Source organism: Macaca fascicularis, chromosome 20 (genome assembly GCF_037993035.2).
Source record: "Macaca fascicularis isolate 582-1 chromosome 20, T2T-MFA8v1.1".
NCBI classification, from domain to species: domain Eukaryota; kingdom Metazoa; phylum Chordata; class Mammalia; order Primates; family Cercopithecidae; genus Macaca; species Macaca fascicularis.
Window position 1 is genome coordinate 60,965,099 of NC_088394.1, and position 12,899 is coordinate 60,977,997.

General features: G+C 40.0%; 1 protein-coding gene and 1 long non-coding RNA gene across 7 annotated transcripts in view; one reads left to right on the forward strand and one right to left on the reverse strand.

Moving 5' to 3' along the window:
* Window positions 1–12,899, forward strand: part of LOC123570529 (uncharacterized) — a 450,649-nt gene that overhangs the window by 382,378 nt on the left and 55,372 nt on the right. The window lies entirely within an intron of this gene.
* The window catches only part of CDH11 (cadherin 11), a 182,109-nt gene that overhangs the window by 31,748 nt on the left and 137,462 nt on the right, over window positions 1–12,899 (reverse strand). For all 4 annotated transcript variants that reach the window (XM_065536991.1, XM_065536993.1, XM_065536994.1 and 1 more), the window contains 2 exons: window positions 9,930–10,117; window positions 3,774–4,027 (listed from right to left, as the gene is read on the reverse strand). In XM_065536991.1, coding sequence (XP_065393063.1) covers window positions 3,774–4,027; window positions 9,930–10,117 — 442 coding nt within the window. The remainder of the gene's footprint in view (window positions 1–3,773; window positions 4,028–9,929; window positions 10,118–12,899) is intronic.

Genomic DNA, 12,899 nt, shown 5'->3' on the forward strand with positions numbered 1-12,899 from the left:
CGAATGGTCAATTTTCAACATGAATGCCAAGACCATTCAATTAAGAAAAAATAGTCTTTTCAACAAATAGTGCTGGAATAATTGGATACACACATGCAAAATAATAAAGTTGGACCCCTTCCTGACAACATATATAAAAGTATGCTCACAATTGATAAAAATCTAAATGTGAAAGCTAAAACCATAAAGTTTATTTTTTTAAAAATGTGTAAATCATTCATGACTTTAGATTAGACAATTATTTCATTATAGACATTTAAAAGAAAAAGAATAGACCCACTGGAATTCATAAAAATTAAAACCTTTTGTGCCTCAAATGACACTATTAAGAAATGGAAAAGATATCCCATGGAATGAGAAAAAAAAATTGCAAATCGGCCGGGCGCGGTGGCTCAAGCCTGTAATCCCAGCACTTTGGGAGGCCGAGACGGGCGGATCACGAGGTCAGGAGATCGAGACCATCCTGGCTAACACGGTGAAACCCCTTCTCTACTAAAAAATACAAAAAAAACTAGCCGGGCGAGGTGGCGGGTGCCTGTAGTCCCAGCTACTTGGGAGGCTGAGGCAGGAGAATGGCGTGAACCCGGGAGGCGGAGCTTGCAGTGAGCCGAGATCTGGCCATTGCACTCCAGCCTGGGTGACACAGCAAGACTCCGTCTCAAAAAAAAAAAAAAAAAAAAAATTTGCAAATCATACATCTAATAAGTTCCTACCATTCAGAATATGTAAACAGCTCTTACAACTCAACAATAAAAAAAAAATCCAATTATGAAATGGGCAAAATACTTGAATAGATATTTATCCTAAGAAGATATCTATTCAAGTATTTTGCCCATTTCATAATTGGATTTTTTATGGCTAATAAGCACATAAAAAGAGGCTCAGGCCAGGTGCAGTGGCTCATGCGTGTAATCCCAGCACTTTGGAAGGCAGAGGTGGGTGGATCACTTGAGGCCAGGAATTTGAGATCAGCGTGACCAACATGGCAAAATCCTGTCTCTATTAAAAAATAAAAAAATAGCTGGGCCTGGTGGTGCACACCTGTAGTCCCAGCTACTTGGGAGGTTGAAGTACAAGACTCACTTGAGCCTGGGAAGCATACATGGGACTGAGCTGAGATCGTGCCACTGCACTCCAGCCTGGGCGACAGAGAGAGACTATGTCTCAATAGTAAATAAATAAATAAATGAGTAAATATATAAATAAATAAATAAAAGATGCTTGATATCACTAGTCACTACGGAAATACAAATCAAAACTATAATGACATATCATTTCACACCCATTATGATAGCTATAATCAAAAAAGGCAAAAAAGTGTCAGTGAGAATATGGAGAAATTAGAATTCTCATATATTATTGATAACAAAGTAAAATGGTACAGCTACTGTGGAAAACACTTTGGCAGCTCCTCAGAAAGTTAAACACAGAGTTACCATATAATCCAGCAATTTCACTCCTAGGTATATGCCCAGGAAAGACGAAAACATGTTTAGGCTAAGACATGTCCAGGAATATTCAGCATTATCTGTCACAGCCAAGATTGGAAGCAACTCAAACATGCATCCAAATGATAAATGAGCAAATAAAATGTGGTGCACCCATACAATGAAAAATTACTCAGCAATAAAAGGAAATGAATTAGTGATGCACTCTGCAACATGAATGAACCTCAAAATCATTATGCTACATGCAAAAGTTCAGTTACATAAAACCACATGTTGTATTATTCCATTTATATGAAAGGTCCAGAATGGGCAAACATACAGACAAAGAATAAGTTAGTTGTTACAGGAGACTGGGAAGAAGGAGAAACAGGGAGTGACTGCTAATGGACATGGGATTTCTTTGGCGGGGAGAACAATAAAAATATTCTGGAATTAGACAGTGGTAATGGTGGAACATCTTCATGAAATATACTAAAAACCAACACATTGTACAAGTTGAACAGGTAAAGTCCATGCTTCATGATATGTAAATTTTTTTCACCACAGAAAAAATAAAAAAGAGAGAGAGAGAAAAGCAAATGGCAGCCAGGTTTGGCCTATGGGCTATAGTTTGTCAAGGCCTAAACTACACAGACATCGAGCTCTTTAAGACTCTCCTCTAGTGAGGACATTGCATAACCTAAGTGTCCCTGTGATGTAGCCTGGCGGGTGAGCTAGAGAGGAGCTAGTGGAAGGACATCCGATACATCTCTAGGGAGCCCTGGAAGAATTCCTACAGGAGATAACACCTAAGTGGAGATAGAGAAAATGAGTCCAATGTGGCAACTTGGAAAGGCAAGTGCTACCAGCTAGAAGGAGGAACATGTCAAGTCCAGGGATTAGGGGAGAGCAGGAGAGCTTCAAAGAATGAGATGGAGGTAGAGGGGTGCAAAGAAACTTTTTAAACTGAGTGAATGAGGTTAGATTATTTTGAAAAGGGAGACAACAGGGAACCATTTAATCATTAACTTTTTTCTTGTGTTTTAACTAAGGTAAGATGTGATGTTTGAATGTGCATTGTATGAGGGTCGCTCTGGCTGCAGAGTCAGGATTCACGCGGAGAAGTAAATGAAAGACTGAGGGCTGGGAGACCCTGTGGAGGTACATAAAGAAATCCAAGCAAGAAGGAAATGAGGGGAGTGGCTGTGGGAAAAAAAGAAACCCCGGCTAGAATCAGGTCCAGGGGAAGTTCCAAGGCACTATCAACTTCCACTGTATAAATGTGTGATTCAAGCCCCTTCTCCACCTCCTTCTCATCACCCTCTCATCTTCACCATTAGCTTCATCAGTCATTACCTCAGGATGAAGAGGAGAGCGGAGAAGCAGAGCTCTGGATCACATTTCCTTTTTTTTTTTTTTTTTTTTTGAGACAGGGTCTCACTCTGTCACCCGGGCTAGAATGCAGTGGCTTGATCTAGGCTTACTGTAACCTCTGCCTCCCGAATTCAAGTGACTGTCCTACCTAAGCCTCCCAAGGGGCTGTAATTACAGGTGCACACCACCATGCGCAGCTAAATTTTGTATTTTCAGTAGAGGCAGGGTTTCACCACATTATCAAGGCTGGACTCGAACTCCTGATCTGAGGTGATCCACCTGCCTTAGCCTTCCCAAAATGAAGGGATTACAGATGTGAGCCACGGTGCCAAGCCACAGTTCTGGATCACATTTTTTGTCACAAAAAAGTATTCATAATAATAAAAGCACTCGAAATGTATTTGGACACTTTACTACTCTTACAAAGTATTCAGCAGCAGTTAGACAGAGCTGACTTTCCTTGCCTCCTGCTCAGTGGCTGCATCATTCCAGGAAAGTCACTTTGTCTTGCAGTGCCTCCAGTTTCCTCTCATTTGAAGGAATAACAATTTATGTATCAATTAAGTTGAGGGGATTGATTAGATCACATAGCTAACCTCCTCACAGAGTAACCGGAGAATGGGAAGGTATTTAATAAATTGCAATTACTATAATTATTTCACAATAATTATTTATACTTCCCCACAGTCCCCTGAGGCAGACAGGCCCAGCTCAGGGCTCCGTCACTTAGCACGTCTGGGGGAATCTGCTCCAGAGCAAAGTCATGGAGCTTGAACAATCTTATCCAAAAAGTCAGGAACAGAGGTGAAGGAGAGCTCATGTCTTCTAAATCGTAATCTTGTTTACATTCTATTGAACCTGATAAACTTGGACCCTTTTTGAAATTGAAGCACGTGGTCCCTACAGGGCTTTTCCAGAACCTCTTGACTTTAAAATTCCCCATCCAAGCTCTTAAAGTAAATCCGTCTGTACCTTATTGGGCTGTTGGCAGCATCAGGGTCTTTGGCATGCACTCTCCCAACCACGGTGCCAGCAGCTGCATTTTCTTGGACTTCATGGATGTAACTTGGGGCCAAGAACATAGGGGGCTCATCAGCATCTTCTACTGCGATCTTGACGGTCACAGTGTCCTTGAAGGGGCCATTGCTGATAAACTTCGGGTCGATGTGCACGTTGGCTGCCTCCACCTTCAAGCTATAGGCTCGTTTGGTTTCAAAATCTACAGGCTGGCAAGAATGAAGAGAAGATTGACAACCAATTCCTTGAAAGAATAATGGAAGAGAAAGACCTGACTGTTTTATAGGGAAGAGTGAATAGTTCCTCAAAGGGAGAAAATCAGAGTCTACTCAATATCAAATTTCCTGAGCCATTTGGTCAGAAAAATCACACAAATCAATTGCTGAAACTTAGAATGTGCCTAATGGGTCATTCTAAGAGCACGACAGACACAGAAAGACCATGTCATCTAAAGTGAACCTTATTCTATATAGCAACACTAGTGTTGCCCAAATAAGTCACTAAGAATTACCTAAGGAGGGGAATTAAAACACTACAAAAATACATTTGGTACCTCATTCCGAAAAGTAAGAATCTTGGTAACAAAAATACCCACTGAATTTCAGCCAAAAACCATGTCCTTTTTGATGACTGGTTCATACCTCTCCCACCTGCAACCATCCAGCTTGATCATATTGAAAGCTTCATGTTGAAAGTTTCTGACCACGTTCTCTTTCCCAATGTCTGAGACTCTTACCAGCAGTGGCCCATAAGATGACATATCGTTTATAGGTAATTTGATAGGTGAGGTTGTCAAATGATATTAACTTACATACTGAGATAATTATTTATTTTCCAAGTCTTTAAATCCTTGACACACCAAGTAGAACACCGTTTTAACATATCTGCTCTGTTTCGCAATCTCTTTTGTGAGTTATTATGATACAACTCTAGCTAGAATGTAATGGCCTCGTTTTGGTTTGATTGCATTTATTTTTAAGTTACCTTCTATTTTTGGCAAGTGACAAGATAATGAGGGAAATGTTTCCTTTTTTAAAATGCTTCCTTTTTTTAAAAAAAGAATGCATATATATTAAAGATGGTCTATTTAAAAAAAAACAAATGTAAGCAGTAAAATTTTACACGAATATGAAAGAAAAAATGAGTCGTAGCATTTGAATGGCTGTAGTTATAGGGAAATTGATGGTAAACACTGCTTAATTTTGAATGAGAGGAGTTACAGTGAATCAGTCAGCAAAGGATGGAAAGTAACATTGTAGCAGAGAAACAAGCCCTGCTGCCTAGGAAACAACTTTCTAATTAGTGCTCTGGATGTTGCTGAACTACCAAATGTTTAGAAAGAGTTTCATCTTCTAAGGCGAGCATCTGCCTGCCATGCTGTTGTCATTTGCCTGGCAAACGCTTATTCTGAATGGGCATACAGTCACGGGGCTGATTCCTGATCTAATTTTGCAGTACTCCACACTAAGGCTGATGATCCCAGTTTCAACAGGGTTAAACATGTTCAATATCCTTGATACTTTTTCTATCATCTTCCTACCTCCCTCTTCCCAGAGTCAGGAAACACTACCTTTTTCTAAATCTAAATCTGCCCCCAGCCTTTCCATCATCCTGGGACTCAGCAGTTCCCTTCTCCTTGGCTAGGTTACTGAGCAGCAGAAAGGAAAGATATTTATAGACTGAACATACGAGATTGCTGCAACTTCTAAAAAATGCCTTCAATCATTAGATAGCATTAAACACTGGAATATGATAGTTCTGAGATTGGGTAATTTATAATCAGAAAAGAGGAAATTTTCTAATATCAATAGTCTGTTGATCCTACTACAGCAGAATCTTTTGTACTTGGTTTAGGCATGTGCCTGAGGACCTGGAGCCATTTTCCCACTGGGAAGCCTTGTTGGTGTTGAGGACAATATCCTCATGTTGCAGTTTCACATCCCAAGCTAGGCTCTCCAGCCCTTGGCAGAGGTTTATGTGGGATGGCCTTTCCCAGTTTGGCGAGATTCCAAGTCTGGTACTCAGTTCAAGCCTCATTGCCTTGTGAAGTCCCCTCAACAGCCCCAGATAGATTCGTGTGGCCCCCTAGTGACCCTTTGGCAGCCCTTCATTTCCCTCCCCAGCGAGGTGGGGGTGGGAGTGGAATGGAGGAGAGCATCCCTAAGAAGTCTACTGAGTCTTACTGCTCTTTGCTGATCTTTGTCCCACAGGACGCAAGAATGACTGTACCAAGTGGTCATACGCATCCATTATTTTGACTGAATGAGGAGTGGGGTTGATAGATGCTTAACATTTAGACATTTGCCTACAATTTATTCCCTTCCTCCCTCCAAAAAAGATGTGAGGTAGTTTCCCATGTGAACATTTATATCCATGTTATGAGTAGTTGAAATAAAGCTAAATGAGGCAACACATTGCATAAGCCATAAAAATCTTAATACCCCCTAGTTTACTAATCCCACCTCTGAAAATCTTCCCTGAGGGATTAATTCAACAGAAAACCAAAACAAACAATATTCAAAAATGCATGATATTTGTTAGATATAATAGAAGGTTATATCTAATCTGTGGAAATATACACACAAAACACGAAATCCAACTGTGAGGTTTTATTAAGGAAATAATGATTCGTCAATAGGATGGGATGTTATGTAGTCATTAAAAATGATTATGTACATTATATAACAGCATGTAAAATGTTTATGATGTGACATTAAGTTAACAAATCAGATCACCCTCTGATTGCAACCGTGTTAAATGTTACGTATCCACATCTATATATGTGCGGACAAAGAAAATAAAGAAAAATCAAACATAAAAAGTGTTTTATTAAAACAGGGAATATTAAAAATGCCTTATAATTCTGCTCTGACACTGCTTTACAAGCAGTTTATTTGGTTGAAAATAAATAGCTCAGACACTGTGCGGTGATTTCTCTGAGATAGGTGGGATTCCCATTCAGCCAAAGACGCTGCGTGAACAGATCGGATTTTTCCCTCTAAGTCCACGAAGCCACCTAAAACCTCACCTTTATTTGACCCCAGTTCTTCCTCAGCTAACCACATAGAGACTGTCTAAATACCCCAAGAGTAGTTTCTCTCTCCACTATTCACCATTAAACTAAGAGAGTCAGAACGCAAGAGGGATTTATTGCTTGCTAAAATATTCAATAAATGAATGATTCTATCTAGTAATTATTTCTTGGATTCTTCTCCTTCACTACCGTCTCACTACCTCGTCTACCTTCTTCAATTCTTTGTAATGTCCCCCTTGAATTTTAACAAGTTTGTTCATTGGCTTTACTGTATCTATCTTAAGACTCTCAAGATTGAAGGTATTGCAGCTTCTTAAATGTGTCCTGTTTCCACTGATACTAGCCTTTCATGAGTTATTTTTTTCTGCCTTTTCTGTCCTTAACTATCCAGCAAATTCCTCCTCATCTATCAAGACTCAGCTTGAGAACTGCCCCCCCAAGAAGTCATTCATGACCCACGTTCATAGGTCTTATCACACTATTGCAGGTAATTTTCAACTGGGGAGTGATTTTGCTCCCAGTTACTCCAGGGATGTTAGGCAATGTCTAGAGTAATTATTTTTATTATTATTATCAGGACATTGGGGTGGGGTAGAGCATGTGCTTAATGACCTTTATTGAGGGGAAGCCTGGGATACTAGATATTACCAAGTATCCTACAATGCACAGAACAGCCTCCTACAATAAAGAATTATCCAGCCCAAGACGTCAACACCACTAAGGCTGAGAAAACTCTCAGTTTTAATTATTGTTTCACTTCACTGTCCTGTTAAATTGTGAACTCCCCGTGGTCAGGACTCTGTCTCTTCAACTTTAGATTTCCAGCCTCTGGCAAAGGGCCTGCCTGACAAATAATAAGAACTCAATAACTCTTGGTGGAAAAATGGGTGAATAAATTAGGAAATAAATAAAAATACTAAGCTAAAAAAGACTTTAAAATGCAGAAATAGTGCCATAATGTCTCTATAGACTTTTATGGTATTAAATTGCATGTAACGACTTTCACAAGGAGTCATATTTTTACTCTGTTAAATTCATCTATAATTTTTCTTTTTTTTCCCCGGCGGACATTTGGAACTTTGTGCTACAAGTTTGAGCAAATGTTCTTTTACAAATGAAATAACATCTTACACTGTTTAAAACCTAAACGTCAGTGTTTTATAGAAGATTATTCCTTTGCCTAGAATAAACACACTGAATTGGAGGCAAATGTGCAAATTAATCATATGCAGAGAGCTCATTTGCGATGTGTGAGTTCCATGGGGGTGATTTAAATGTTTCAGGATTTCAGAGATACAGTGTGTGTTTATGCCCTGAAAACACTGAAAACAGGTGACAACCTTAGCATAACCAACTACCCAATTACATGAACAGCAAAGGATGGGAGGCAGGCATCTTTGATGTCAATGTTCATATGTCAGTGTCAAGCAGAAGAGATAGTAATATTAATTAACGAAGTAAGTTGACAGCTCTAGGCCACACACAATTCGCACAGCCACTTTTCCAGAGGAGAAACCGGAATTAGTGATGACTACGCTGGCTCCCTGTGGTTGATAATTAGGCTTCCTCGGTCCTACCATTCATCCATTAATGTAGACTTTTCCAAGTATCCAAATTTCACCCCAATTTCCATATCCTTCATTTTCTTTATTTTTTTTTTATAACAGTCACTCCCTACCTTCTCATTGTTTTGTGCCCCGTAATATTTTCCCCAACCCCAACACACTTTAAAATGTTGTAAAACGCCAGCTTCTTAGCACAGGTCACTCCTTGCTCCCCCACCTGAAAGATTCCTTTCAGGACCAGTCTTCCCCCACTGGTCCATCCTTGCCTCCTCTTTAGCTACTGACCTCTTTACTGATTCTTCAAATTAACTTTCTATCAGTGTTACAGTCCAATCTTTTCCACCACATATAAACTAAGGAGTTTAATATGCATGCTACAAAACCAAGTTGAAAATGAATGCTTGATTAAAACCAAGGTAATCCCATCCTCCAATTCTGATTTAATGCTCCATACACTTTCATGATGGAGAAGTGTTGATTTCTCAACTGGTAAATCACGGGGGGAAACCATTTTAGAATGTATGGGAACTATTTCTCCACTTGGAAGTGAATCTTATCTGGCTCTCCTTTACAAACACTTTCTGGGCCAGCTGTTTTCAGAATGTCTTGAGAGGGAAGTTGTTCTAGAATAACCACGGTGTGAATTCCAGGTCTGCATGCCTGAGCTGTGTGACAGTGACTGGGTCAAACGATTTCATTTGTCTGATACCTAATCTCCTCAAAATTAAGTGGAGGTCTCTTTGCCAATTGGGATAATACTACCTACTTTATACTTTTTGTTTGTTTGTTTGTTTTTGTTTTTGTGAAAAGTGAATGAAATGTTTGTAAGAGGCTGGTGCTCTGTCTGGCCAGTAGTTAGTGTTGATTGAATGTAAAAAAGAAGAAACACTAACCTTCTCTTTGTAATAAATTAATCCCAGAGTCATGTTTTTGATGACTGACTCTGGGGGAAGGTCCATAGACTACCTGACTATGAAGGGAGGTCCACAGGCTATTTGACTATGGGAGAAGGTCCATTATTGTTGCTTCTCCAGGTTCACTTGAGATAAAAGCAAGCAGAGAATTGACTTAAGTTTCACAGAGGGTCAAGCAATGCAGTGAACCTTGAATGGTCAAACAAGAAGAGTTCTAAACAGCCTATCTAACAGATTCAGTGTGGCAGAGCTAAGGGGGCAATTCCATGCATGCTCAGGGCTGCTTCTTCAAAATCTAGATTTATTTCATTGTCCTTCTCGCCATGAGAGAACTGTGCTTCCCTCCGTTGGAAAACATTTAAGAACTCACTAGCAATCTCAGGCAGGTATCACCAGCCCCTTTTGTCAACTTCTCCGCAGTAACAGAAAGGAATATAATTCTGTGATCTTCCAGGGCTCAGAGCTCAACTACAAAGCCGGGTCGGCCCCAGGTTTCACAAATTCTCATTTCTTAACCGTCGCCTCCCTATTTCTTGCAGTGTTGCCTTGGCAGAGCAGGTCACACCACTGACATATCTGATTTATTACCCTAACTCACCTTTTTCAGCTTTATCACCCCCTCCTGGGTTTCATAGTCCGTTGTGATTTCAAACAATTCCATACCATCTCCATCAACAATACTGTATGTGACTAAGCCATTTTCTCCAATGTCTGGGTCTTTAGCTTTCACTCTTCCTACTTCCTCCCCAGGGACGGCTGCTTCTGACACAGACATCTGGTATACGCCTAGAAGAAGAAGACACCTACTTTTATTTTCCCTTTTATTTGGCAGCTGCAAGACTAGATTTCATTGAATCCCAATAAATTTCTCAAAGGATTTGAAACTGAACTTTCTATTGACTGAAAACATGAAAGAAGTGAATGGATGTGGGGAGGAAGATCCCACATGGCCTGCTTGTCAAAAGAATGTGTTCTATGAAGGGTAATAAAGCAATATCTGGGTCCAGGTGAAATGCCGGGGTCACCTGCCACATGTAAGGGAGGAAAACAATGCTGTGTTACATTTCCCATCAGGTAATGAGGGAGAACCATGCATGTCTTCATTTATCAAAATAACTGAAGATTCTTTTCATGTCTTCAGGATGGTCCATGAGTTAACTCCAAGACTCACTTATGGTATTGCCAACAGCCCAGGAAAAAAATTCTGTTTAAAAGCCTTCTTTCAACAGCTCCATATTTACTTTAAAAATGCAAACTTTATCTTTAACATCACTCCCTGTCTAACTCTATATTTGACACTCCCCTTATTTCACCTCCTTCACAACTTGCCTCCTTCACAAGTTGGTCATGTGTTACCTTCTCCAGAAAGCTTTCCTGCAGTGTGACCCTCCTATATATTTATTTCATGTTTATTGGGAGCCTAATACTGTACATGGAGGTACCGGCCTAGTGCCAGGACACTGTTTTATTTGGTTGTTTCGTTTACTACTAAACAAAACAGTCAAGATTCCTCTCCTAATGAGGCAGACTAAAGAGAAAAAATAAAAACAAATGCAAACACACTCTGATGTCACTGCACTGAAAAAGGAAAAGAAAGTAGGGTAAAAGGGTGAGGGTTCTGAGAGTGGATGTGTGGTTGTGTGTGTGTAAGTGCATGATTGTGTGTGAGGGGCTAAATGTGTGAGTGGCTGTTGAGTGATCGTGTGGGCATGAATCTGTTGTGTAAGAGTGTGAGTGTGTGTATGAATGTGAGCTATTTGTGAGTGAGTCTGTGTATGTGTATGAGTGTGATCGAACGTGCATGCTTGTGTTAATAATGTGTAGGTGAGAAGCAGAAAGAGGCAGAGATTGATTTTGAGTACTGTGGTAGGAGAAGACATTCTTTAGAAAAAGGAATCTAAAAAGACTGAGGAAGACAATGATGTGAATATCTGCAGGATAAAAGCTACAGGCCAGGTGATTAGCAAATGGCAAATACCCTAAGGTGAGAAGATCCTGAAACCTGCAGAGGAACAGGAGGAGAGTGACTCCAGCCTTCTGGTGAGAGAGAAGGGGACGTAGGGAAGTGGAGGCCAAATTGCGTAAAATAGACCATTGTGGGTTTCAGGTTTTGTTTAAACTTGGGGAAATCACTGGAAGGTTTTCAGTAAGTAGCTGAGATTCAACATTATCTTATTTGCTTTTCACATTTAATACTCTGTGCGCGACACAATATAGAGAAGCCAGGGTTGAAAATCTTGCCTCTATCATTTCCAAGCAAAGTGGTCTTGGGCAAGTTACTTCTGTTCATTATGTTTTAATTTCCCCTTACAGAGATTTCATCAGTTCCAAGACTTTGTCTATATTTATCGATAGTATTTCGCTTTGCAACTTTCTTTTGGATTCATAATCTATTTAATCTCACCATGCCCTCTATATTAAAGGACGAGTGGGAAGTGGGAGTCCCTTGTAGATAATTAGCAATTAATATGAAGGTTTAAAAAAACTGTCCTATGCTGATTTTCTCCAAATCTCATTCAAGTTCATGGCAGCAAAACCAGTACAACCAGTACAGTAGTAATGTATCTTTTCTACATGATTGTCTATGACCAAGGGCAGTAAAGGCTGCCTGCTAATAATTCTGCTTGACCTTTCTTTTCCAGCACATCAGACAATCGTACAGTGTGGATAATGGAGCATGCAACTCTTAGAATGTTATATGAGCCTCAGGCTTATTGAGGATGCTGAACTTGTGCCCAGCCAGGCAAAAGATTCTTGTGTAGATTCTTGTTTTTGAATTCCTTTGAGTCACCACAGTGCCTTCCTGGGGCCACATTTAGTTGCCTTCCTTGTTATCTCATTTGCAAGATGTTCCATTTCTCTGATAGTAAGCTCACAGGCTCTAACGAGACACTTTCATGATGAACCCCCCATGCATTAGCAGCACCAGCAGCACCACAGTCATACTGTCCATCCATATACATCTATACATACAGAGACAAACTTGTGCTCAAACTCTGACTTTGTCATATTTCTAGGGCAACTTATGCAGTTTTCGTGGAAGCCAGTCTTATCTGTATAATGTAAGCTCTTGCAGAGATTTACAATAGCAGTGACTATTCATTAAATTATGGTAGTTGCTATAATTACAATTATTAATAATAACCTTTCAAAATCATTTTTTTCATTTAATTCCCTTCACAATTTTATGAACATTGTGGAACAGCCATAATCCCCCGGATAACAATGGCTAGAATGTTTTGGCAACTTATAGACAGTTGTCATTATAAGATTTTACACTAGCTCCTTTAGTCCAAACAGTAATCCTATTAATTAGGTACTGTGGAAGATGGCATTTTCCAAAACATGGCCCAAACAATATCTCCCATCCCACGTGCTTTTCCTTCAACATGACTTTGACAGGTCTTCCATTGAAAGGTGGAGTCTACATAAACTCCACTTAGATTTGTGCAGCCTGATGACTCAAGTGGAAACGATGCGATGTGACTTCTGAAGCTAGTTAGCAAAAGGCAACACAGTTTCTGCCTGGTGCCCTTGGGAATCACACGTTCCAAAACCAGCCCACACA